Source organism: Notamacropus eugenii, chromosome 1, assembly GCF_028372415.1.
Source record: "Notamacropus eugenii isolate mMacEug1 chromosome 1, mMacEug1.pri_v2, whole genome shotgun sequence".
NCBI classification, from domain to species: domain Eukaryota; kingdom Metazoa; phylum Chordata; class Mammalia; order Diprotodontia; family Macropodidae; genus Notamacropus; species Notamacropus eugenii.
The window spans coordinates 235,422,304-235,450,007 of record NC_092872.1 but is presented as its reverse complement, the minus strand read 5'-3'; the positions used below and the strand labels follow the sequence as shown (position 1 = coordinate 235,450,007).

General features: G+C 38.5%; 1 protein-coding gene across 12 annotated transcripts in view; it reads left to right on the top strand.

Moving 5' to 3' along the window:
• The window catches only part of KAT6B (lysine acetyltransferase 6B), a 222,955-nt gene that overhangs the window by 140,326 nt on the left and 54,925 nt on the right, over positions 1-27,704 (top strand). For 5 of the 12 annotated variants that reach the window (XM_072628083.1, XM_072628081.1, XM_072628082.1 and 2 more), the window contains 9 exons: positions 667-782; positions 1,063-1,144; positions 2,643-2,775; positions 6,352-7,268; positions 8,246-8,367; positions 12,584-12,699; positions 14,537-14,678; positions 19,418-19,579; positions 22,189-22,282. In XM_072628083.1, coding sequence (XP_072484184.1) covers positions 667-782; positions 1,063-1,144; positions 2,643-2,775; positions 6,352-7,268; positions 8,246-8,367; positions 12,584-12,699; positions 14,537-14,678; positions 19,418-19,579; positions 22,189-22,282 — 1,884 coding nt within the window. The remainder of the gene's footprint in view (positions 1-666; positions 783-1,062; positions 1,145-2,642; positions 2,776-6,351; positions 7,269-8,245; positions 8,368-12,583; positions 12,700-14,536; positions 14,679-19,417; positions 19,580-22,188; positions 22,283-27,704) is intronic. The other 7 variants (XM_072628090.1, XM_072628089.1, XM_072628091.1 and 4 more) reach the window with 3 other exon arrangements.

Genomic DNA, 27,704 nt, shown 5'->3' with positions numbered 1-27,704 from the left:
AGCCTATAATGTATTTTAATTCCGTATGTGCTTGGAAAAACACTAACCAGAATTCCTTAGACTTCATTGAATATATTTTTGGCATGTTTATCCTTTTTTTATTTGCTTATTATGTTACATTATCTTACTTTTAAAACTTAGGTAACTGTAGGTTTTGGTTTTGTGATTTAGTCTTGCAGTCAAAAGAATAGTTTAGAAGGTCATCTCTCCTGAGTCCTTTTTCTGAGCACTGTCTACACAGCAGTGCAGCTGTTAAGCAGTCAGTAACAAAATGGTGTTGGTGGTTTATGAAGCTCCAGGAGTTCAGACTTAAGGGAAGATAGCACAGTACAGATATTCACTGTTAAGTTTGTAAGGACTGTTAGTGATAGGAGCTGTAATGTTCATCAAATTGAAAAAAACACCTTGACCAGATATTTACATTGAACCATAAATGGGCATTCCTTCATGGGAAAGAATTTATGTAGTCACCCCATTTCTTTTTCTAGTAAAGGGAAAGAAAAAACAGCCCATGGTTCTGTGATTTTTTTAAAAAAGTTATTAAAGTCGTAATGTTGATCATTGGCTGGAACCATTGAATGTCTACTAAGTGTACATTAGAAAATGTAGAGATAGGGGATGTAGTAAAAGTTTCTTAACATCAAGCAATTTACATTTTTTTTATAGGACACCCATCATGTTTGAAATTCTGTCCAGAATTAACAACAAATGTAAAGGCCTTAAGATGGCAGTGTATTGAATGCAAGACATGTAGTGCATGTAGAATCCAAGGCAAAAATGCAGTAAGTTCATATTTTAATAGTTAAATGATCTTTTGTTAGTATTCACTTTTTTGTGAGTGGGAGAGGGGAAAAAATCTGTAGACCAGTAGCTGCTTTTTCACTTTAAATGTCTCCCTGCTATGATTTATTGGTATTTTTCTTTTTCATTCCAGAATGCATGGAGATTCCTTAATACTTAGACTGGTTTTGTTGGTTATCGTTAATTTGGTAATAGTTTGTTTGAATGACATTTTTCAATTGGGTTAGCCATTATTCAACTTATTTTGTGTTGTTATTACAGGATAATATGCTTTTTTGTGATTCTTGCGATAGAGGGTTCCACATGGAGTGCTGTGACCCACCGCTTTCCAGAATGCCAAAAGGTGAACTTTCAAAATCTTTGAAACCTTTTAGAAATTTCATAGCCATTCACCAGAGTCGTCTTTACGTTAGAGGCCTCAGAAGTAGGCCTAATGCATGCTTAGTTACACAGTTTTCCCCTTCTACTGATATCTTAGAGTTTGGAATGGAATTTGAGTATGAGCTTCATTGGTAGGTAACATGATCAATAAATTTGTTAAGTCCAACACAATTAAGAGAAAGGAACACCAAAGGCTGTTTGCAACTGTTGAGAGCAAATCTTTAATTGCTGCTTAAAACTATTCTCCTTCCCCCTCCCTAAATGTCTCATCAGAATCTTAATTAAGTGAGGTAGTTTTCCAAGGTAGTTTAGACTTTTATTGGTCAAAACTCAGTTTCTTCAAGGTTGAAAGGTCAAAACTATTCTATATTGTACACCACAAATGAGCACAGGGAATCTGGTCCAGTGAAAGAAATGCTGGATATTAAGCCAGAGAACCTGCTTTCAGATTCTTGCTCCGCTCCCTAGCACCTGTGTGACCTTGGAGAAGTGACTTCTCTTCTCTGGCCTTCAGTTTCCTTGTCTCTGAATGGAATGGATTGAACTAAGTGACCTCTGAGAGGCTCTTGAGCCTTGAAGTTCTAAACCTGGGGTCCTAATTATACATTTAAATATTTTCTAGTATCCATGATGGATGACAATATAATTGTGTCTTTGGTTCCTGCAGAGTAAAAAGGTTTTGAAGTTTTTAATCAATTATTTGGTATTTTGGGGTCATAGATTTGAGCTAGAAGAGACCTTAGAGGCTGTCTGGGCTGACTACTCACTATTATAAACAAGTAAACTGAGGCCCAGAATGGTTAAATCATGTGTCCAAAGTTACATAGAAGGAAGAAGGGTGAACCTTTGTCCTCTGACTCCAAATGCAGGATGTCAAAACACAGCTGAGTCTCTCTCATGTGGCATGAATGTTCCTCTGTCATAGAGAACTAGAGAGATACGTTGAGAATAGCTTAGCCCAGCATTCCTTTTGTAGACTATACTTCCTCACTTTGTAATATGGAGATTCAAATATTTGTTTTGCTAAATTTAATTTAATTTTTTTATAATTTTCAGTGATAAAACAGGTCTCTATATGAATTCATTAATCTCAAGGTACCTTTTCTACTCTCCCCCAAAAGACTGAAGGCTTTTAATTTCTGTTGCGAGGGAAGTAGGATATGTGGGAATGGGACCTAAGGCATTGGGAACTAGATTATGAAGGCACGCTCATGTGAGGACGGACTGTTGCCATCCCTTCGCCAGTATGTATTTTTTCAAGCTGGGGAAATTGACTTAATGGTGGCTTCTTTCTCAGAAATGTATAGAAGGACAAATGTTCTTTTTTCCATTTTTCCTGAAGTAAAACTCCCCACAGCAACCACCTTGTGTGCACCTTGTTAAAAATTACAGTCAATGTATAATATCAACAACCTAAAATAAGTTATATTTATTTTTTTCTAATATATATATATATTTAGGGATGTGGATTTGCCAAGTCTGCAGACCAAAGAAAAAGGGAAGAAAACTGCTTCATGAGAAAGCTGCACAAATTAAACGACGATATGCAAAACCTATTGGACGACCGAAAAATAAACTAAAACAACGAATGTTGTAGGTTGAATTCTTATGAGAAAAAATTTTTCATAGTATGCTTTCCAGAATATCACCCTTTGGGGATCCAAGCTAGATGAATCTAACCACCTTAGTACCTACCCACCTGTCTGTTTCAGTGTCAGTGCCTAAAACCTTGATGCAAAATGTGGTTCATCATGTATAAACGATGAAATATTTTGGAAAAGAATGAATAGAATTACAGTGGGCATTTTGTGGTCTTCTTTTGGCAAAAACCATGAGGCCTAAGTAATATTTTTAAAAACAGTGAAAAAGAGAAATAGTCCAAGAAGACACAGTAAAATAAACTGCATTGATTAGCATACTTTATCAGAGCTTAATTCTGTAAATCTGATTGTATAAATTTTAAATCAAGGTCATTACCTGAACCGAGGCCATTTTTACAACCATTTACTTGGGTGTGGCCTTTTGACTGAGTCCAAGTTTTACAGAACAAATCTTTTTATTAAGGGGATTTGTTCTGTGAAGTTTGGATTCAGTCAAAGGGCCACATGTGACCTTGAGGCTGCAGGTTCCCCACCCCTGAGCCAGTACTATATCTTAAAGGTTGTCTCCTTCTGATCCTAATTCCCACAAATAAGTGTTTCCAGAAAGCTTCAGATACATCACAGCAGATCCAGAGCCATCAAAGAGCTAGACAGAACTGTTTGGCACATCATCCAACATAGGATGCACCTTTGTTTTAAGTTCCCTGAATTCTTGACTGGTTTCAGTTCCAAAATGATAACCACATGCCCTCTGCTGTATTACTCCAAAGCATGGCAAAGTTTTTAGTAAAGATACTTTTATTTTATGGTATTCTAGTTTTTTTTTTTCTAAATTCTTATATATGTATTAGTTCTGACTTTTTTTGTTAGGAATTTTACATGAATAGACAGTGGCATTTTTTAAAAAACCTGATTCGCCTGTGAGCGTTCTGCCTTCTTTAGGTTAAATGCCTCACTGTTAGAATGTTGTTTTAAGCAGGAAATCTGATCATAGGGGACAGTTGACACAAAAGGGCTAAGAACAGGAAACAAAGTGTCACAATCTTTTTACTCGTGTGCTGTCTACTCTTCTGTCTTGATTACATTTGGGGTTCCTTCACAATAGTTAGTAATTTTCAGGAGACTTTATTAGAACCCATTGACTTTTCTTTTGAGTGTAGTTTTTGCCAGATTCTCTAGGTAAATGTAATATATTTTGAAGAAAATCTTCCTTATGTTAGCATTATTTGAAGCAGAAATTATATGTTTTTACATTCATCTTTCAAAACCATTGTTCCCTAAATGAGACTGTGTGCTAAGACAGTTTAAAAAAAATAGGATCTCATCTTCCTAAAGAAAGGATATAACTGAAAATTATATTTGGCACCAATCCTAATTTGGTAAAAAAAAACTGTCTCATGAGCTCTTTGAATCTTTAAGAATAAGCCAGTGTCTCCATTTATTGAAATCTTTTAGAAGCTCAAAGTGGCAACTTCATATTGAATAATATTTTAAAACCTACTTATTTCAAGGGGAAAGATCTATTTTGGAAATCTATTCCAGATTTTCATCCTAGATTTGGAAGGTATCTTTTGGCAGGATCACTTATTTGTATAATATTTCCAGTGCATTTTCCAATATTCAAAATTATCTTCAGTGTTACCTGTATTTGATTTTAGAGGGGCAATCAAGCAAGTTCCACTTCCAGGGCTCAGAACACTCCCAGCTTAGTACTGCCCAGACAGGAGTCCTAGGCTGTTCTCATCTCCAACCATTAGAATATAGTCATTTTGTCTTCTCATTTTGAATGATAAAAATCTTAGTGGAACTTTCTTTTGGGGAGGGGAGAAAATGTATTGTTTTCTCCACTCAAACAGCTACAGTTTGAACTCTCATCTCCTGTTGCCTGATTTATTGCAAGAGCCTCCTAATTGTTCTCTGCGTCTCCTGTCTGTTCTCTCTCTAATCTGTTCTCCACTTTGCTACCAAATTGATAACTCTAAAACACACGACCATGTTCTCTCTCCCCCCCTAAGCACTCAGTTTTTCAGTAGTTTCCTGTTGCCTCTAGGACAAAATACAAATTCATCAGCCTGGCATTTAAAGCCTTCTGCGTTACTCTCCACTTTTGCAGACTTGACTTCATGTCATTCCCTTTCCAATCCTCTATTGTGCTATGAGACACTGTGTATATATGTGCGTGCGTGCGTGTGTGGGTGTGTGTATACACAGAGAGAGAGAGCGAGAGAGAGCTCTGGGGGTTTATTCCAAGGTCCTGAGGTTCAGGCTCACTTCTGCTATTTAACTCTGCCAGTGGGAACTTGGGCAAGTCCCTTCACTTCTCTGAAGCTCAGTGTGCTCATCTGGAAAAGGAACACATTGACCTAGAAAGTCTCTGTGGTCTGGCATGGTATCTCTGTCTGGTGTAGGACATTCCATCTTTTCTATCAGTGCCTTTACACAAATCATTCCCCAGGCCTGGAGTGCACATAGTAGGTGCTTCATCAGTATTTCTTGACTTGAATTGTATTTGCATTTATTTAAATTTTAAAAAAATGATGCTTCAGTGCTCTGTTAGTATCAGTCTCTTTGTTTAATAGTCTTCTGGTTTAGTAGCTAAACCAGTAATTTCTTTTAGAGTAAGCCTTATGATGCCAAAACAAAAGATACCAATAAAAAAAATTTAAGAGTAAACTTTGACATTGACAGCACCTTTGGCTCATTGCTTAGCTGTATTTACCTATTTGACAGTGGACTTGTGGGACAAAATGAACCCACCCTTATGTAAATTGGAACTAATCATGAATTGCTGTATGTATGCACAGTAGTGTTGATGTAGATCTCTGTAGATCACATGATGTGTGGAAATAATCTTTGTAAATGGATTGCCCCATCAGATTGTCCATGTCATGTCTAGTTTTCTGTAGCTTACAGCTGTTTGTTTATCTTTTTTTAAATCAGCATTTTGTGCTGTAATTAATTTTCTCCCAAAAGTGAGTTTTGGTGGTTTTCTTATTGTCCTGAGTAGATTTTATATGCCATTTTTAATCTTTTAATGATTTCTTTGTTTTGAAGTGATAAATGGATGGACATATTCAAATTTTGCAGAATAATTAAAGTAGTCTTAAAATAGCGTTTACTATAGATTTCATAAACTCATCCTTTTGCTTTTGAAGAATTTATCTATATTCCTTAATACTTTAATACAGACATTTCAAAGAAATCAAAGCATCTAATTTTGTAATAGCAGAAAGCATAACTTTAGTGATCATTAAATGTAGTTTTCTGTCAGTCTACTTAAAATTATTTTTACCTATGTTATCCTTATGGTCATACTGAAGACATCCCCATTTTTTCTTCTTGCATATATTATATAAGTTCCCTGAGGAATCATGGTACTTAACAGTTGTTTACCTTTGCTTTTTCAAAAATGTCTGGTTAGTGATACAGAAAATGTTTTCAGCATTCTGGTTCAGCTTTTGTTTTAATTTTGAGCACATTAAATAATAGGTTGTATTAGAATTATTGATTACTCTTTTTGTTATTTGTTACTTTTAATATTTATTTTGTTTTCCAACTTTTTACCCAGGTCTGTAACCAGTGATGAAGGATCCACGAATGCATTCACAGGAAGGGGGTCACCTGGTAGGGGTCAAAAGACTAAAGTCTGTACCACACCTTCATCCGGCCATGCTGCATCTGTGAAGGACTCAAGCAGCAGATTGGCTGTCACAGACCCCACCCGGCCTGGTGCCACCACCAAAATCACCACCACCTCCACCTCCATATCTGCCTCTACACTTACAGTTAACAAGAAAGCCAAAGGGCTCATTGACGGCCTTACTAAGTTTTTTACACCATCGCCCGATGGTCGCAGGTCACGAGGGGAAATAATAGACTTCTCAAAGCACTATCGTCCAAGGAGAAAGGTCTCCCAGAAACAGTCATGCACTTCTCAGGTGTTGGCTACAGGTACCACACGAAAGCTAAGCCCCCCACCTTCTGCACTTCCGCCCCTGATCCCCAGCTCTGGTCAGAGCCCCAGTCCGCAACAATCCAGCTCTCCCCAGAGTTCTTCTAGTCCGTCAAGTGTGCCCTCCTTTAGCAGTCTTACTAATAGCAGTCAGCTGAAGGGACTTTTTGATGGACTTTCTCATATTTATACTGCCCAGGGACAGTCTCGAAAAAAGAGACACCCAAGTTATGCACCACCCAAACGTTTGCGTCGTAAACCTGAATTGTCTTCCACAGCAAAATCTAATGCCCATTTCTATGGGAAGAAAGATAATAGAAGTAGGTTTATTTCTCATTCCTCCATGTCCTCTGGCTGGGGACTGTCTAGAGGATGTATTTTTAAAGCAATTGCTCACTTCAAGCGAACACCTTTCCTTAAAAAGCACAGGATGATAGGCAAATTAAAGTATAAAGTGACCCCTCAGATGGGGACCCCCTCACCAGGGAAGGGGAGCTTGGCAGACGGAAGGATTAAACCTGATCAGGATTATGGTAAGCAAAAGGTCAAAGCTCCAGTCAAACCTACATCCTGTTCCTCTCCTCCCCACTGAAAAAAAATTATCAGCTAGTTCTTATTTGTCACATAGGCCTTAGCTGTTCCTCTTGTTCTGACTTCACTTTCGTAAAGAAGCCATGAAACGTAGACCTTTTTCTGCTGCTAACTAAACCTCCAAAATGTTTGTCCAACTAATACTTTCATACGTTCTATTATTTATCTTCATCTAGAGTGACACAAGGACCCCACCCCATGCCCTCATTGCGTTCCGTATGGCTCTGTAGTAGCACTGCATGAGTAGCACCTGTCATTGCCCCTGCCCGGCGCCTTCTCCTCAGAGGCTGGGCAGTCCTTAGCTCTGGCTGCTGCTGCTGCTTCCAGACGTGCTTCAGCTCAGCACCTTTCTCTTTTCCATTGTCTTTTCCTGACAAATTCCATCCTACTTCAATCTCAAGAAAAGCTCATCTATGATAACATGAAATGTACTTTGGGGTATGGTGTTTTTTGGTTTTGGTTTTTTTTAAGATAAATGTTTTCATAAACTTCAGCTAACAGATTGACATTTTATAATTTTTGCTACTTTTTCCTAAATTTGCCATTTAAGGGAGTATTAGATTTGATTATTTAAAAGCTAATGCTGGAGGTATATTTAAAGAAAAAGATCAGTATAACCACTGATCTAGAATAATTACATATGTTTTTCCCCAAAAAAATCAAGGTAGAGAAAAAAACACTAAAGATACTGGTAAGTTCAAGCAAAGTTTGGATGAAACAGGTAAAAGGGTAAAACTATTCCTGAGTCTGTGTATTATACCAAAAGTAAAATCTTATACATCTCAAAACAAAAGGGACGAGTTAGAAAATTCCAAAATGCTACTTATTACTATGCTGATTGAATGCCATTCTGATAGTTTAAGGAGGATTTTAAAGATTCATATCAGTGAATATGCTTTCTGCTGGTTTTTAATAACAGATACTGAAATCAAAATAAGCATCAAACAGGAAGGTACAGATGTAAATGTGATTGGAAGCAAGGATTCTGTTACAGAAGAAGATTTGGATGTTTTTAAACAGGCCCAGGAACTTTCCTTGGAGGTAAGATTGTAGGTGGCATCACCTCATCCACAAATATTTGATGATAATAATAATGATAGCTAGCATTTACATAGTATCTCTTATGTGCCAAGCAGCATATTAAGCACTTTACAAATATTATCTCATTTGGTACTCACAAGAGCCCTGGGAGGTAGGTATTATTATCCCCATTTTACAGATGAGGAAACTGAGGCAAGCAGAAGGTAAGTGACTTGTCCAGGGTTGCAGAGCTAGTAAATGTCGGAGACTTGGATTTGAACTCAAGTGTTCAGGCCCAGTGCTCTGTGTACTGCACCATCCAGCTTGCATTGGTGTGGTTTGAAATTGAAGCTTCAACATTGAACTTTGATATGAATTTACCATTTTTTTTTTTGACTCTAAGATAATTATCTTAAAAATCCTCTGGACTTCAGAATAAACTATTCACTCATGCTTTTTGTGTGAATGCTGATACTTTGATGCCATGGTCAGATTAGACTGGAACCCTCCACTAGTCTATTGAAGGGGGCCAAATAAGTGATAGACGAGGCAGAGTTTGAAAGGTGAACATGCAGGTGAGCTTAGGTTACTGATTCCTCTTTCCTAGAGGAAAAAGAGGATATTAAATCTTAAACACCATAGACTGCATAGTAGAAGTGCTACTTCAGAACTCGCAGAGGGATATCACTGTGAAAAGTGTCCCTTATATCCATTTTTCTTTGAATTTGATTTGTATTGCAGGATTGCATTTTATGACCAATTACTTACTAATAGCAACAGCTTTCACTTATATGTAGTGCTTTAGAGTTTACAAACCATTTTCTGTGCAACAGCCCTGTGACATGGGTAGTTCCCCTGTTACTGTCACCTCTCCTTAAAAGAGGAAGCTGAGGTTGAGAACCTCAGACAGTAGCTGGCACAACTGGAACAGCAGAGGTCGGGGCTCCCTCAGCTCCAGCGCGTCATCCTGGAAGATCTGTTCTGCTACTTTCCTGGCCACTGCCTGGCCAAGGGCTGACACTTGGCACACGTCAGTTACGTAAGTTGATCTTCTTGGTTGATTGCATAGCAGCTGTTGTTAGTGCCACCTCCTGGTTTTTATTTTCAGGTAATAATAGCTAACATTTATCCTATCTCATTTGAGCCTCACAACTCTATGAGACAGGTATTATTCTTATCTCAGTTTGATAAATGAGGAGATAGGATGGATTAAAAAAAAAAAAAAGGTCTCAGAGACACAGATAGTATCAGAGGCAGGGTTTTCCAACTCTTACAATCTATGCACTTTGTCACTTCTGCCTCCTAAGAATTCAAAGGAATCTCTTAATTTCATTTTTTTAAAGATATGATCCCATCCTATTCAATTCACTCTATGCTCTCTGTCTCTGTGTGTGCGCGCGCGTGTGTGTGTAATCCCACCCAGTACCCAGATACTGAAAAGTTTCAAGAGTTACAAATATTGTCTTTCCATGTAGGAATGTAAACAGTTCAACTTTAGTAAGTCCCTTATGACTTCTCTTTGCTGTTCACCTTTTCATGCTTCTCTTCATTCTTGTGTTTGAAAGTCAAATTTTCTTTTCAGCTCTGGTCTTTTCATCAAGAATGCTTGAAAGTCCCCAGTTTCACTGAAAGACCAATTTTTCCCCTGAAGTATTATACTCAGTTTTGCTGGGTAGGTGATTCTTGGTTTTAGTCCTAGTTTCTTTGACTTCTGGAATATCCTATTCCATGCCCTTCGATCCCTTAATGTAGAAGCTGCTAGATCTTGTGTTATCCTGATTTTGAATTGCTTCTTTCTAGCTGCTTGCAGTTTTTTCTCCTTGACCTGGGAACTCTGGAATTTGGCCACAATGTTCCTAGGAGTTTCTCTTTTTGGATCTCTTTCAGGTGGTGATTGGTGGATTCCTTGAATACTTATTTTGCCCTCTGGTTCTAGAATCTCAGGGCAGTTTTCCTTGATAATTTCATGAAAGATGATGTCTAGGCTCTTTTTTTGATCATGGCTTTCAGGTAGTCCCATAATTTTTAAATTGTCTCTCCTGGGTCTATTTTCCAGGTCAGTTGTTTTTCCAATGAGATATTTCACATTATCTTCCATTTTTTCATTCTTTTGGTTTTGTTTTGTGATTTCTTGGTTTCTCATAAAGTCATTAGCCGCCACCTGTTCCATTCTAATTTTGAAAGAACTATTTTCTTCAGTGAGCTTTTGAACCTCCTTTTCCATTTGGCTAATTCTGCTTTTGAAAGCATTCTTCTCCTCATTGGCTTTTTGAACCTCTTTTGCCAATTGAGTTAGCCTATTTTTCAAGGTGTTATTTTCTTCAGCATTTTTTTGGGTCTCCTTTAGCAAGGTGTTGACCTGCTTTTCATGCTTTTCTTGCATCTCTCTCATTTCTCTTCCCAGTTTTTCCTCCACCTCTCTAACTTGATTATCAAAATCCTTTTTGAGCTCTTCCATGGCCTGAGCCCATTGAATATTTATTTTGGATGTTTGGGATACAGAAGCCTTGATTTCAGTGTCTTTCCCTGATGGTAAGCATTGTTCTTCCTCATCAGAAAGGATGGGAGGAATTATCTGTTCACCAAGAAAGTAACCTTCTGTGGTCTTATTTTTTTTCCCTTTTCTGGGCATTTTCCCAGCCAGTGACTTGCCTTCTGAGTTTTCTTTCCACCCCTACCACGCCTCCAGATCTGCCCAGCCAGAGCTTGGGGTTTGAGATTCAAATGCAGCTCTCCAGCCTCAGGGCTTTGGGTGGGGGCAGGGCTGCTATTCAGTGTGAGATTAAGTTCAGGCGCTCAGGTGGGGACAGGGCCACCTCACAGGGCTCAGTTCCCTCAAGGGGTTTATGCAGAGACCTTCAGCAATGGATCCGGGCTCCTGCCTGCTTGGGGAGCCCTTGTCTGCTGCTGCCCCTGCTGCTGCCTCCCGAGGGGGCCTGAGTTATGGGGACACCCCACTCCCCTCTCGAGCAGCCAAAGAGACCCTCTCACAGACCCTTGTCACCTGTGGGTGGAGGGACCTGCACAGCCACTGGAGATTCTGTCCCTGAAGCCTGCTCTGATCGGCTCCTCTGGGTGCCACGCAGCCAACGCAGGGCTGGGCTCTGCTCCGGGTCTGGTGCGCAATGGACCTTTGGTGTCTGTTTTCAGGGCTCTCTGGAACAGAAATCTCCTCCACTCCGTTGTTCTGTAGCTTCTGCTGCTCCAGAATTTGTTGGGAGTTCTTCTTTACAGATATTTTATGGGCTGTGGGTTTGGAGCTAGCATATGTGTGTCCTTCTACTCTGCCATCTTGGCTCCTCCAAAGGAATGTCTAAAGCTTATGCTTTGTTTAGACTTTTCTCCATAATTTCTCCTTTAAATTTTTTCTTTTGTTTCAATAAACTGTTATTATTCTTAGACTTTGTTATTTAGTCTATATTTTCCTAACTTGATTAAATGACTTTTGCTTTATAACAGTGATTGTAGATCTCTTAGGCATTCTTACATCTTTAAACTACTCTTTAATGTTTTTCACCATTCCCCTCCTCAGGCTGTGGTATCACTGTCTCTTTGGGTAAGATAAAAGCAAATATTCCCTAAAACTAGCCCAAATCTTGCCATCCTATATTCTGATCAGAATAGTTCTGATTTTATATTCAAATATGAAGATGAAAAAAGATCTTTAAGATGCCCTTCAAACTGACTTGTCCAAAATAGATGTGTGTGGCATCAGCTACATTATTGTATCATCTTGTCTTATTTAATATATATTGGCATCCCTTTGCACCCATTTAATACAACATCAGCACTACATCAGAACACCTTAATACTGTTCCCTGGAATAACAGGGTTTGGGGGTTTTTTTCCCATTGTAATGTTGTGGGTAATATGAATAAAATTCTTTATACCTTCAAAAGAATTTGTAAACACATTTGACAGCATGAGAATTCAAAAAGACAATTTTGTAAAAAAAGAATAGTGGGTAACTATGTTCTGTATTCCTTTAAAATAGGCATCAGTAAATTTTTTTTGAAAATTTACAGATAAGCAAAAGAATCCTCTTCTTTATTTTAATTGCCTCACCTCTCAGGAATATTATGAAGATCAAATGAGATTATATTTGTAAAGCACTTAGCACAGTTCCTAGAACATAGTAGACCTTTAATAAATGCTTCCTCCCTCCTCCTTTCCCTCACTTTTTCCCTCCCTTCCTTATTTTTACACTTAAATTTTTACTTTTCTTTCCTCCTACTAGAAAATAGGATGTAAAAATGGTGTGGAATCCAATGGACGGTATCCTTCAGTAATAGAGTTTGGAAAGTATGAAATCCAAACGTGGTATTCTTCGCCTTATCCACAGGAATATGCAAGGTAGTGTAAAATAACCTTGATAAATAAATATACTTTCCATAAGTAAAAGAAGAGGCATCATTTTTTTCAGAAAGAAGATGCCTGTAGAAGACCAAACCAAATCTGGTGATTGATTCTAACAGCTCTCTTGCGTCTCCTGATGACCTTTTATAATATTCAAAAATCTTATTTAAATGACTTGTGTTTGTTATTTACATATTCATTGTATACCATGTCTTCCGGCTCCTGGACCATATTCTTTCTAGGGTTGGTTGGGCAGGTATCTCTTTGACATGAAAAAAGGTATGGAAATTTTTTTTGCCCTTGGAAAATTCTTTGAAGACATATTTACCACCAGATTTCCATTTCTAATTAAAATGCTTTTATGTGTGTGTGTGTGTATTCATATATATATGTATGTATACGAACATATATGCGTGTGTATACATATATATGGGGTGTGTGTGTGTGTGTGTGTGTGTGTGTGTGTGTGTGTATGTGTGTATGTGTGTGTGTGTGTGTCCAGGGTCACCTAAATAACTACTGCTGAGTTGTTTAGTGTGAATAACAAATGCCCTGAAGTAGTCAAATGTATTGGAATTTGCATTATTCATGCTTATAGTTATGTAAAATATAGTCATTTGTTTCAGCCCAAGAAAAATATTCAGTCCAAATTCAAATAATATGACCCCTTCTGGGGATATATTATTTTCACTAAATCAAGACCTGACTGTAGTCAGAGAGCAAGACCAAATACACACTCATCTGTCTGTGCACTAGTAATATACTTGTATTTCTCAACTCATGGTCTTCAAGGACTTTCAATAGAAACAAGCTTGTGTTCCTTCTGGATTTCTGCCATATTTCTTTCTACCATATCAGCACCTGCCTAGTCACCTAGTGTCCTTAAGGCATCAAATTGAGTGAAAAGATCTGATTTTTCTTCCTGGCTTCCATTAACTGACAGTATTATCTTAGGCAATTGTGATAAACTCCTCTAGTCCTTAATTTTCCCACTCTTGACGTAAAGGTAATCATATGTCTTGTACTTTGACATCTCTGTATAGAAGTTACCATGTTAAGTATAAGCTTTGAAATTGCTATTATTTATGTCACTGTTATCTCACAGTCCTTGAACCCTAAAGTGTTTAAAAGTGCTTTTTGTTTGGAACTGGGGATATCCTTATATTGTACAAGTGGGAATATCCTTATATTGAACAAGTTATGGTTGTTTGTATTTGCAAGGTGAGCTTGTCCAAAGTCACGGGAACAGTCAGTGGTGGAACTATAAAATAATTTCAGGTCTTTGGATTGTTATTTTTTCCTTCTCTGTATTAGGCCAAAAGGATCCCAGGAAAGTTATCTTCTCTGGTGGTGAAAATGGAGCCATCTCAGTTCTAAACCTCCTTACAACATAGCTTCTGCACAATATTTAATAAAATAATTTATAGCCATTCCCTCAGTAAAAGCAATCACATTACCACCACTGACCTTTTAAAACTAGTAACAACATTGATGTGTAGTATTGGAATTTGAAAAAACATGGCACTATTGCCAGAAACGGACCTCTGACTCAGTGCTACCCTTCTGGCTAAGATTTAGTTAAGGTAACTTCAAATTTGCAGATATTCTCTTGTCTAAAACATTTCAAAGAAGGCATGTGTTTAGTTTGGGTAATAGAGATGGCAGATATTACTAGTTATGCCATAAAATGAATTAACATTTCCTTTACCTCACTGTCTATTTGGGTATCATTTGTTTAGGCTGCAGTGTAGAAAAGCCTTTAGAAAAATTGAACAATATTTAATTTTCAAAATTGACCCAAAATGCTAACTCTCTGATTTTTAAACTTCAACAGATTACCAAAGCTTTACCTGTGTGAATTCTGTCTTAAATACATGAAAAGTAAAAACATTTTGTTAAGGCACTCAAAGAAATGCGGATGGTTTCATCCTCCAGCAAATGAAATCTACAGAAGGAAAGATCTGTCAGTATTTGAGGTAGGCATGTGTAAAATGAAAACCCCATTTTAAAACAAAGTTAAACATGTACTTGTTTGCTTCTAGAAGGCAAAAATTGTACAGAATTTTGATAGTAAGACTTTTTTCTCTAGTGGGAACTTTTCCACTTTTTGGAGTTGTTCTAACATTTAAACCATTTCTTCCTAGCTGCTGGAATACCTTTTTACTATCACAACGACTTCTTTTCCCTTTCCTTTAGTAACTATAATTCATGTCCACAAAAAAATCAAATTTACTAGTGAACTTGTGACCTCAATAGTCTTTCCATTAATTGCTTCTTCAGTAATAGAAATTACCCTTAGCCGGCAGCTGTAGCAAATCTCTGGTTAATGTTGCCTTTGAAGATATTTCCCTCTCCAGAAGGCTATGCAGCTGTAGACATCCCCCTTATCCACAGCCACCTGTGTTCCCATCCATTGCCTGGCAGCCCATGTGGCCTTCTTGAGAAGAATGCTGCAGCTGGTAGAAGCTCTCCTACCTTTGTGGATGGCCACCCCAGCACAGTAATCCCATGTGATTGTGTGGCTGTAAGCACAGGCAGTTTTAAAGATGTTTGATGTTTTCGGAGTGACTTAGAACAATTTTTAAATTCTATTTTTAGAATTTCAGTAAGTAAGATAGGGAGGTTTGAAGGAGGGTTGAGTTTAGGGGAAATGATAATAGTTTTGTTTTGGACATATTGAGTTGGAGATACCAGTGATACATCTAGTTGGATGTGTGCAGCAGACAGTAACTGTAAGTAATTGAGTATAAGAGAGGGATGAGAGAAAGAGATATTGACTAACTCCTATGGAGATGATAATTGAACCTATGGGTACTGATGGAATCACTAAGAGATTGTAAAAAGAGAAGAAAAGATGACTCAGGACAGTGCCTTTGGAGAAACCCATATTTAACTGGCGGGATCTGAATGACCTCCAAAGAAAGGAGACTTGGAGTGAATGATCAGAGAGGTGAGAGAAGAATGTCTCAGAAGACAAGAGAGGAGAGAGTGTCCCAGAGAGAGGGACGGTTAATAGTGTCAGCAATTTCAGAGAAATTTAATGGGATGACACTTAAAGAAAGGAAAACTGATTTAGTAGTTAAAAGATTGTTGGTAATCTTGGATGGAAGAATTTCTTTTGAAAGGTAGGATTCCAGGGCTTGAGAAGGAAATAGGAGATAAGGAAGCAGAGGAGCAGATGTGGGATGAGCACTCTAGGGGTGTGACTTTGGAATTAGACACCTAGAACTGAGAGACCGCAAAGTCACTGAGTTGAGCTTCTCATTTTAGAAGTGAACAGGTGAATGTCCTGAGAATTTATACACCTTGCCCAGGAGAACACAGAGAGATAGTTGTTCAGTCAAGATTTGAATCCAATTTCTCTGACTCTAAATTCAACATTTTCCAGGGTACTTCACTGCTTAAGAGAGAACATAGAAAAAGTGATAGGTCAAGGGTGTGGCAAGGTCAAGGAAACATTCCTTCTGGACCTTGGTCACATTTTTATACAATGAGGAAGGAGCCAGTAGCTGGAAGCAAATTGGAAATGAAAGAGAATGAGGAAATGATGAAGGAAGCAAGCTCTTGGAGGGAATGAGGCCAAAGGTACAAGTAGAGATGGGTCTCGGCCAGAAGGGTGATCCTTGTTGAATGGCACATGATGCAGAATGGTTTTGAGGTGTGCTTACAGCAGATGGTCTTTATTTTATGAAGAAAAGCAGGAGGTGAGATCTGCTGAGAAGAAACAGGTAGTGTAGGGAACTTTCAGAAAGAAGAGAAGGCTTGGAAAAGCCACTGTGGGGAGTAACTTAAAGGATCAGTTTGGGAACATAAAAAGCATTATCATGAAGCAGGAAGGGCCCCATTGAGATGATATAATATTAATTTGAGGTGGACCCAGTTAGCACAGGTATGATGACTTTCTTCAGCAGCACTCATGAGCACCCCAGTCAAAAGGAATAAATGAAGGATGAGCCTTTCTTAAGCACTCAATATGTGCTAAGCACTGTGGTTACAATCACAGAAGTAAAGAAATTTCATGCTCTCAGCTTTTACAGTGTCCCATAGGGAAGTAAACGGGAGCTGGTGAGAGTGGGGATTCAGGGGGACCAAACTGTCACACCTCTTCAAGGAATAATGGTAGTGTTGGTTTGATCATGATTTGAGACCTGGAGGGGAACTGGATTATCATGAAGTTGACTGGGGGTATAACGGACCAGGTGAGATATTCACCAGTGGGAGGGAATGGTGGAAGTTTATTAGATGAAAGCATTAAAGTTTCTGGGGCATTGCCTGTATATAAAAAGGGAGGAGAGAGAGAAGACTCTAGGGCAGAAAATCTTTAGATGAAAAGGTTAGAAGGAGGCAACAGGTTGAGATCTGGTAAGTGTGAATATCAGTAGAAAAAGGAAGCAAAGTATTAAAGGGAATAGGACAATGTATAGTTGGAGTAGTTAACCATAGGATTAGGACTGGCAGTTGGAACAGAAAGGGATGTGCTGTAATGGATTAGGAGAGAAGGAAAGGGATTGGAGGTCCCAGGAAATCCAAAGAAACTGAGGAGGAATGAGGCTAAGGATCTGCTCCAAGGGAGGAGCTTCCCTCCTATGTGCAGGGCTGCAGAGTTAATGATACCCCATATCACCAAGGACTTTGCAGTTTACAAACTGCTCTATATACATTAAGTCATTTGTGCCAAGGGGAAGAACCTTTCAGATTTTATTCAGAAGTAGTTTGGAGTCAGTGCTCAGAGGACAGAATCAGGCCAAGTGACCTTGTTAGTATGAAAGTTGATTTGTTTAATTTGTCCTTAGTAAAATTTGAGAGGGTTAGACTGAATAATTTTGCAGCTCCTTCCAACTCCTAATGTCCTATGATTCATACTAAAACAGACAATCTGTTTTAAAAAAAGCAAAACCACCACCTTCTTTGCAACAGTAGCTTAGCAATAACAGTAGCCACTAACCTGTGAGCCAGACTTGGAGCAGATGGCCTGGCTAGGGTCCAGTCTTTCCTGGACACAGGCTGGTTCTGGGACCTGTGACTGGTCGTTTAACTTTTCAGGTGCCTTAGACGTTGTCAGTCACCCAGTAAGCATTTACTAATCCTTTCTATATATCAGGTACCCTTCTGAAGAAGGATTTCTTAACTAAGGATTTGATACACCAGGGAAATCACAGGCCTGCCCCTTCCTTTAAAAAAGAAAACAGCAGATATATAATAACTTGAGGTTTGCACAGTATTTTACCTACATTATCCCTTTTGATCCTCACAGTAATCCAGTGAGAGACATATTATTGTTATGCCCATTTTATAGTTAAAAAAACTGAAGCTGAGATTGAGTGACTTTTCCATGGTCACACAACTATGAATTATAGAAGCCAGATTCGAACCTAATTCTCCCAACTCTTAAAAGTAACACACTTTGTGCTCTACCAGACTGCCCCTTACAGCTTCTTAAACAGCTTCTACTACCTGTCAAGGATGCTGACCTTTTTATCTACCACTCTCTAGAGTCCGTGTCTCATTCATGTATACCATCACTACGAAAGGTGCCGTCACTAGAAAAGGCATTGACGCTACCAGCATTCTACCAAAAGCTCTAGTGTTCCTGCTGCTGTAAGGTGCTCTGGCTAGTAATAACTCACATTTCTATAGTGCTGTAAGGTTTATACAGCTCTTTCAGGAGAGTAAATGCAATTATTATATTCATTTTATAGAAGAGAACCTAGATTTCAGTCTAGCACACTTTGTTCTGCATTGTGCTCCCAGAAAAAAGCTGTTCAGCCAAATAAAGAAAACCTCCTCTAGTTAAGGAGCAAATTGTCTCCTCTATGCCCAATGCCTGATACTTATATCTGATTATGTCACTCTATATATGAGTTGGGTCTTCTCCAAGGGAACCCATTACAGGAGTTCTAAAAATAATTTCTGCAGTGTGAGAGTTTGTATGGTTCACTAGAGACCATAGTTCATTGTTAAAGACCTCTGGTTAGCAAATACCCATTCCTCTCAAGAAGGATGCTGGGGAAATATGTAACTCCATTTGATCTAAGAAATTGGTATCCTTGCTTAGCCTCCTGTCCATAACTGTCAGTATCCCAGCATGATTCCTTTTATTTTGAACAGAAGTAGACTGTAATCATGGTACTTATTCTAGGTTGAAATTCATCTCACTTTTCTCTGCAGTATTATTCCCAGAATAGAAGTTTTATCTTTTCCAATTATATTTAAAATGATGCTTGGGATAAAACCAAAATGGAGGCCTTTTTTGTGAATCTACCCCTTAGGGAATCAGAATAATACAGTTCATTTATTTCATTTTGGTGTGAAACCCATTTTGGAAATAGCACAGAGATTAACTTCTTTGAAAGTATTTTGATGTGTTTACATTTCCTGTAATTCAAATATATTTGGTTCAGATAAGGAGAGGGGGGCATACTTGTATCATTTTTTAACCACAAAAAAATAGAAAGCCAGAACTGCTATATTGCGAACAGTTTGCATTACGTTAAACTAGTTTAAGAAGAAACTACAAATGTGAAGACTAGGTGAGGCTAGGCAATTTCTCTTCTGTAGTTAACCTTGAGCTTGCTTAATGGAGTGTTTTCTTTCATCTTGTAATTTGAGATGTGAAAATACAATTATATGCTTCCTGAAATACTTTAAACAAGAAACAGTGTCATGTTCAATGGTACTTTTTGTGGTAAATAATGTTGTCTGTTTCTTTTGCTAGGTTGATGGGAATGTGAGCAAAATTTATTGCCAAAATCTTTGCTTGTTAGCCAAGCTCTTCCTGGACCACAAAACCTTGTATTATGATGTTGAACCGTTCCTTTTTTATGTTCTGACAAAAAATGATGAAAAGGGCTGTCATCTTGTTGGATACTTCTCTAAGGTAAAACAGGAGCTATTATGCCCTCCTTTCCTTTTTCAAAAGTATTATGTGTAGAGCCTCTCTCTTTGGATTTTCTATGCTAAGTCAACATGAATCTCTGCCTTTTGATGCAGGGTCTAAGACTCAGTGCTCTTTGGTACATTTCAGTGTTGCATTGAAAGTGCTTTTCTTCCCTTTCACTGAGCGCCTCAGAGTCCCCAAGAGCTTGGAGAGAATGTTCACCATTTGTCTTTTGCTGGTGTTTTCCATCCCCACCCACATCAGCCCTGGCCTCCTGCATACCTTCCTGCTCTGCCCTCACCCTCTCACTTTGCCTCATGGATCTTGCTCCCTGATTTCTACAGACTTCTCTTCCTCTTCACTCCTTGTGTCCATCTCCTTGAAACATCTCAAAGCCACTTCCTTTAGTGTTGACTCAGCCTTCTCTCCTGATCCCCAACACGCTGGAGAAGGACAGACAAAAGAATGTTCGTCTTGTTGCTGACGGTCCCTTTCACTTTGCTCTGATGTTCTGTTCACTCTTCTGCTCAGGAAGTTCCAGTGGCTCCCTGTTGCCTGTAGAATGAAATACAAAGGCAAAATCCTCTTGCAATTTGACTCCATTTTTTCTGGGTGACACCATACTCCCCATCACACTCTGTACTGTAGCTAAATTGGCCTGCTTACTCTTCCAGGGATGCAACATTTCTTGGCACAGGCTGACTCCATGCCTCAAATGCCCTCCTCCTTCTCCACCAACCCCTTTTCCTGGGAACTTGTAGGTCCCATCAAGTTTCGGCTCAAGCACTGCATCCTTCAGGTCACTGTAAATTTGTTTTGTATATTTGTATGCCTTGTACTCTTTAGCTCTGAACATGTTGCACCTACCCAGGGGAGTGTAAGCAAGGCTTTTTTTTACCTTTGAGTCAGTGTCCTTAGCATCTAGCACAGTGCTTAGGACTGATAGATTCTGATTATTCATGCTTTTTGATTGATATACTGTTGCTCCAAGAGAATCTCACCTGGTCAAGAAGTCACCATTTTAGTTGTCCCAGTCTAAAAATGATTGCCTCTTGCATCCCCTGCTGTCCACACTGCACCTTCAGTTCTGACCTTGCAGGGTTCGTGGGCTTTTCTCATCTGTCATGGTTTGTTATACCCTCATATAAGGCAGGCACTCATGCCCTGCTATCTCACCATTTCCCCCCCCCCCCCCCAACCCCACCCTTTTCCTGCCGCCACTCAGCAATTCTGAGCTCCTTTCTGGTTTCCTTTTTTCTCTACCCATGAACTGCTTTGTGACATGATGGCCTGAGCTTCTTTCGACCCTGAACCAATCCATACACACACTGTTCTTATTGTATTCCTAGGTTCTCTAACAATCAGAACTCAGGCTCTCTCCAGGCTCTGTCTTCTCCACCCTTTGGTCAGTTTCTAATGGCCAACTAGAGGAGCACTGGGTAAATAAGCCACACATTCAGGCAGCTCTTGCAGCTACTCTTTCTTTGCCTGAGTCCTGGATTAGGGTGATCAAGTGACCATTGGGTCAAAATTACTAAGTAAAACTATTCCCAAAATCTCTGAATGTTGAGGTGTTCATTAGGTGATCCTTGTCAACTCATCTTTCTAAACTGACAGTTAAATCAATCCTTGCTTTTCATTTTAAGACTGAATACAGAAGATGTGTACAAATCTTTCTTCACAAACATTCTTTACTTATATTTAAGAGTTTTTGTTTCACCACTTATATACTGAGACAGGTTCATTAGGATCTGAGCATTCTGAGTTAGTTCTTTGATACAGTTAGTATAGTTTGTGATCAATCTTATTCCTGATTTGTACTTGGCCAGAGTGTTCACAGTCTCATAAGCTTTTTCTTCTGTGGATAGTTTTGCCATTTTTTTTTTAAATATTTAGTAAAAGATCGCTGCTTTGATGCCAAAACCCATAAAAATTCCAGATTTGTCTTAACTTTAAGAATTATTTTGTAACTTATGGTTTCCAGTTCCTACTTTTGTGTCTAGTTATGTACAACATCTCTGCTTCCTTTGTTGTTTGAAGGACTTAGAGGTGTTTTTTCTTTATTTGATTTTCAGACTTCTGATTTCTCAGACATTTTCACTTTTTATGCAAAGGATAAAATGTTCTTGGCCATGGAAAATCTCCCCATGCTTCAGATACTACTTTAATTACACTAACATTAGAAGCATTTGCTCCAAGGTAGAAAGTAGAATGTTAGTGAATGGAACATGTGATTTAACATGCTTCCAGAAACCAGGCTGGACATCCCGAGGGACTTTGGGCATTGGTTTCCTCTGCCTCATCTTGACAGACCCAAGTCATTTAAGTATGGAAAGGATTTCCCCTACTTTTTTCACTTCCACTAGAGAGGTTGGTACATCCCTGGATTCTGTGTTCTGCCTTAGAACACAGATAAGAAATGTGCCCAGCTCACATGATTTGTGTTCAGCTGTTGACTCCATCGGATGCCAGACTTTTTTGCTTTGGCCCTGCTCCGACATCGCTGTTCCTCACCTTCCTGAAGCAGTGTCCAAGGGTGGCGGTGAGCGCAGGGAGGGGCCCATGTCAGCAAAGCTTTGACATATTTGATCTGCTTCTCCTTCCCTCAGGAAAAGCTTTGCCAGCAGAAGTACAATGTCTCCTGCATAATGATCATGCCCCAGTACCAAAGGCAAGGATTTGGAAGGTTTCTCATTGATTTCAGTAAGTGAAATGCTTTATTTCCATTCATGATCCAGAGTGCCTGTGGCTGTTATGGGAAACAGTAACACATAAAACTTTATTTAACCTGCTTTGTTGTTTTTATCAATAGATAATAGGATTTCTGTTTATATGTACATAGGTTAAAAAAGCATCCCCAAGTGAAAAATTTACTGCTTCCCTGTTATCATACTCTAGGAAACTGAGACAAGATCTCTCTCACACAAAGCGATTGTACTGAATGAACTGGCTAAATTACATTCGTTTTGTGATGCTCATTAGTACCAAAAGAGACAATTATTTGTGATCAAAGCTAAAGGAGGTGTTATTTCAAGGTATTCTCTGTTTTCAAAAAAAAAATTGCCTCTTTTACTGAAAGGAACATAAAGGGAATATTTCTATTAAAATAATTTGTCTTTTCAGATCTCTCTTATAACAGTGACTAAAATCCATTTTTGTATCCTTTTCATTTTAATCTGCAAATTTTCAGTTTTTTAGAGATTTGCCAAAGAACATTTGCTTAATATGTGTTTATTAAATTATCCAAACTTTCTCATTCATATGACTGACTAATATGTAAATAGACTTGCACAAGCAAGTGTTGAGAAGACATGTTGGGGGAGTTGTTACAGTTCATTGTTACCATGATTAATCTTATTGTGAATTAGTTTGCTAGCCATGGTCATTGGAGGTACTAAAACCCAGATACCCTGAGTGATGGTTATTCCTAAAATGTGGATATTTCTAGCCTTATAAAAATGTAGTCAGTAGTATCTCTGCATTCTATAGATCACTGCATTTGCCCAAAGACAGAATGAGTTAATCAACCAGCAAGCATTTATTTAGTACGTACTATGTGCCAGGTGCTGGAGAAGCAAAGACACAGTTCCTCTCTCCCAGAACCTCCATTCCATTAAGGATGAGAAGGTATGACTATAAACTTAGACTAAGTACTTAGAAAGGGTAAGGGCATTGGGAGTTGGAAAGGCTTTGGGTAGAAGGCAAGACTTGATTTGTGTCTTCAGGAAAGTAAGGAATTATATAAGGAGAGGAGTGCCTTCCACAGAAAGAGGACAGCCAATGCAGAGATGAGATGCTATAAATGAAGAGGTCACTTTGGCTGGTTTGTAGAATGTAGGAAAGGGAATAATGTGTAATGAGGTTGCAGAGAAGGGCTGGGGCCAGAGAGAGAAGAGCTTTAAAAGCCAGGGACGAGTTTGGATTTGTCTACTGGCAAGAAGAAGCTGTTGAAGAGAGCTTAGGGTAGTCATATGGTAGGGTTGTGCTAAAAAAAAATCACTCCAGCAGCTTTGTGGAGGATGGATTGGAGTAGAAAGAGACTGAGAGATCATTGCAATAGCCTAGGCAAGAGACAATAAGGGTCTGAACTTGGATGGTGGTCCTGTGAGGAGAAAAGAAGGCATCAGTTGGGAGAGATCTTGTGGCAAGATTTGCAACTGATTGGATGTGTGGAGTGAGGGAGATGGGAGAGTCAAGCATAACTCCCAGGTTTTGAATAGCAGAAAACAATTTCTCAAAAACTAAGAAAATTTAAGAAATAGCCATGTAATATTCACTTAGTGATTGCTTTTTAAATGGTAACAATCATAAATGCAATCAAGAAAAACCATGATAAAATGTGGTGATATGAGACATATCTACATCCCTTAAGGTTGAAATAGTTCATATCTGGAAAAGACATATTTGTCACTAGATTCATTAACTAGGCTTTACTTTTTCATGGGGGAATATTATATCTGTATATTTTTATGGTTTTGCTAATTTGCAGTAGGGAATGTATCTTTGGGAGGCACAGTGGTGCAGCGCAAAGATCCCTGGATGAATGGGAGTCAAGGACCTGGATTATTACCCTTTTGACCTTGGTCAAATCACTTGCCTTTTTTCTCTGGGCCTTGTTCTCCTTGTCTGTAAAATAAAGGAGCTAAATTCCAAAGTAACTTCCAACTCTGAATCGGTGATCTTTTTCTTCCTGCCAAATCTAGAGTCATTGTGCAGTGTTAAAATGCACTTCAACCTGTTCATGGAGAGGTCTTTTCTCTGGGAAGTGATATTTAGATCCTTTGTTCTGAAATTTTATGTCAGCACCATCCATGAGTTAATCCAATAGTTATTATTAAGAATGATAGTAATAGTTATTAATTGTCTAGCATATGTGGCACTGGGTCAGTCACTACAAAGATATTCATTTTGCAAAAAAAAATAATTATTTTCTTCATCCTTCCACTTTAAAGCCTAAAGCAATAATGATTTTGGTATAGAGCAAACATTGTTTTATACAAAAATAGTAATGCTTTATTTATGCAGCATTTTCCAAGAATTAACAAATTCACCTAAGTGAATTTTCAAGAGAACTAAATTTGTATTCTTTAAATAAAAATGTTTGCTTGTTTTAACCATTTGGGTGGGAAATACAAAATATCTTACACTTTTTCTGCATTCCTAAATATCAGATTTAACTGAACATAATTAAACCTTTTCTTTATAATATGGACTGAGTTATTAAACTCCTTTAGCATGGACCATGTGAGATTGTGGGATTGTGGAAAGAGAACTGGCCACAAGGCCAGGAAGTCCTGCATTCAAGTTATGTCTCTGACTCACAAAATGACTGAGTACATGAATGAAGTGTTCATTAATCTTTTACTATGTGCTGAACTGGTGATGTATCCAGATAAGTAGGATAGTCCCTGTCCTCAGGCAACATCCTTGAGACTTTGTTGTAGAGGAGTGCTTCTTAAACTATGGGTCAAGACCCCACTGAAGGGGATATAAATGTTGTAGAGCTCATGTTAATCTGCCCTGGGAGAGGAAGTTTCTTAATCAGGGATACTCTCTATGATAGAAATAACAGGTTCAGTCCAGAAAAGACAAAAAAGGACAAGCAATGTGCTTGTATTGGGGATATGATATTTAATCCATGAGGTAATCAGTTCTCTGCATTCTTTTTATTTCTTTTTATCTCCTTTCTCTCTCCAGACTCTTGACTGGCAAGAGAGTCCTTGTGTTGTTCAACTTGCCTCTAGCATTCCTTCCCACAGTACCCCAGTATGGAAAATGATATAACTCAGGTTGTCGAGAATCATCTATGAAGTAGTTAACTAGTACGGCTCTATGGAAGGTGTCAGAAGTGTAAAGTGTGTGGTTTTAGTGGAGGATCTTTTGTAGTTCACAGGCCTTTTTCACTGATTTGTACCTTTGTGTCTGTGTCTCAGAAGTTAATCAAAGTTAGAAGACTAGCTTCTAAATAAACAGAGTTGCTAATGGGAGTCAAAGATTTTTTTTTTTAGATTGAGAGTAAAAAGAGAGAAGGAAATATTGGGTCTTATGATCCAGTGGACTAGATGAGAAACTGATGAAAAGGTAGCATCAGTGGACAACAGGGCAGCACAGGATTGGACCTGACTGAGGTTTTAATAGATCCTTCAGGAACCATCTTATGCCCTTTGGCCATGCCTTTGCTTTGTCCCAGCTACCCAGACTTTTAGGAAGAGGGGAGATCCTCTTTGAAGAAGAGATAAAAAGAATTATTAATATTAATTTGAAGAAGACAGTATGAAGAACGGAATTTAACAACCCTCAAAAGCAAAGACAAGATGGGTTTAAATTAACAGTAAAAATGTATGTGTGGTAGCATAGTGTGACTTCTGTAGTTAGAGGCAGGATTCATAACTTGGCTCTGACACTTAGTTGTGTGACCCTTAATGGGTCACTTAACCTAAATCTCAATTACCTTACCTGTAAAATGGAGATAATAATAGCCTAATAATATTTAGCCTACAAAGGCTATTGTGAGGATCAAATGAAATATGTATGGAAAGTGTTTTGTAATCCTTAAGGCACTATATAAATGCCAGTGTTTAGCATTTAGTTAAGAAATCAAGGGCTTTCTATGGGAAAGGACAGGGGAAAGATATTGGGATAATTTTAGTGATATAAGAAACAGCAGACATCAATAAAAGCTTATTGTAAAAAAAGAAATTAAGGGTTCAGCCTTAGGTTCTGCCATTTAATAGCTGTGTTCCTTTTGAGCCTTACTTTCCTCATGTGTATGATGGAGGCACTAATTAAGACCTCATAGAATCAAGTCATCCCAGAGTTGGAAGGGATGTCCAATTTAAGCCTGAGTAAGATCCTACCTGGGGGGAAGGGGACACCTTTACTGGAAGCCATTCTCTCCCAAGGCAGCCCATTCCATTGTGGGTTAGGTGTCATTGTCAGGGAGCCTTTTCTCATCCCCAGGCTCAGTATACCCCTTTGCAATTCCCAAACAGTTGCATTGTTTCCACCTGTGCCCTCTGCAGGCACTGATCTCACTTTTAGACACTAGTGCTTCATGTACTTTAAGACAGTGTTTTTTGCTCTCCACTGCCTGTCTCCAGCTCTTTCCTCTAATTCTCATGTGGTGGGGTCACCCGAGCACTTAGCAGCCTGGTTACCTTCTGCCCTGTGCACATGTACATGTAGTACCTGTGTCTTAGGGCTGCTATGAAGATCTAATGAGTGCTTCGTATTATTGTTGTTACTGTTGCTGCCACCAATAATAATTAGGTAAAAACCTGTCTTTAGTGATTTGAAGCCTGAAACAATATAGAATCACCTTCTTTGGAGATAGTCAGGAAAAGAGTTAGCAGTTGCCCTTTTTTGTAGTGGTTAAGATGTGGTTTTCATATAGGCTGGGGAATTAATTCAGTGACCTTTCAGAATTCCATTTGTCTTTGGAATTCTAAACTATTGGAAGATGAATAACTTAGGGAACATATTTTCTAGACTGTAATCCTCTAACCCTTTGAAGGAGAGTTTTAGCTTCTGGATTTATTTTATTCAAGTTTTTTACATGGGCCCCAGAGCCATATAGGTAATAGAACATTTTCAGGAAATCAAATAAGATGCTTAAGCAGAAAAATCTTATTTCTTATAAAATAATTTGTTAGTTAAGCTAGCTGAAACAAGACACCAGTGGAGTGGAGAGAAAGCTACCGTTGCCTACATCTCCACTTGCACTTTTGAATTACAGATATTAATGTAATAGTTTTCCTTATATTTATAGAGAACCTTTCTTCCAGTGGTCTTCGAATACTTATTTGAACATATTCTGCCTTTCTCTTTCAGGAGAACATTAGGTACGTAATGAAAAGGTTAGCCCTAACTATCCCAAAATACAAAGGAATACCTTAATGCGAGCTTACTTTTCACTTCCGCATATAGAGAGAAACCAGGTTTGCCAACCAGGGGATTGGCCCATCATCTTTCCACCATTTTGGTATTGTACTCTATACTTAATTCAGGCTAGATTGGTACTTGAGATTTAGAGTTGGAATGAAGTAAGACACTCACACACCATTTAACAGTTTTAAAACAGGCTTTAATTAGCCAGTTGGCAAATCATACTCAACAAGGATACAGC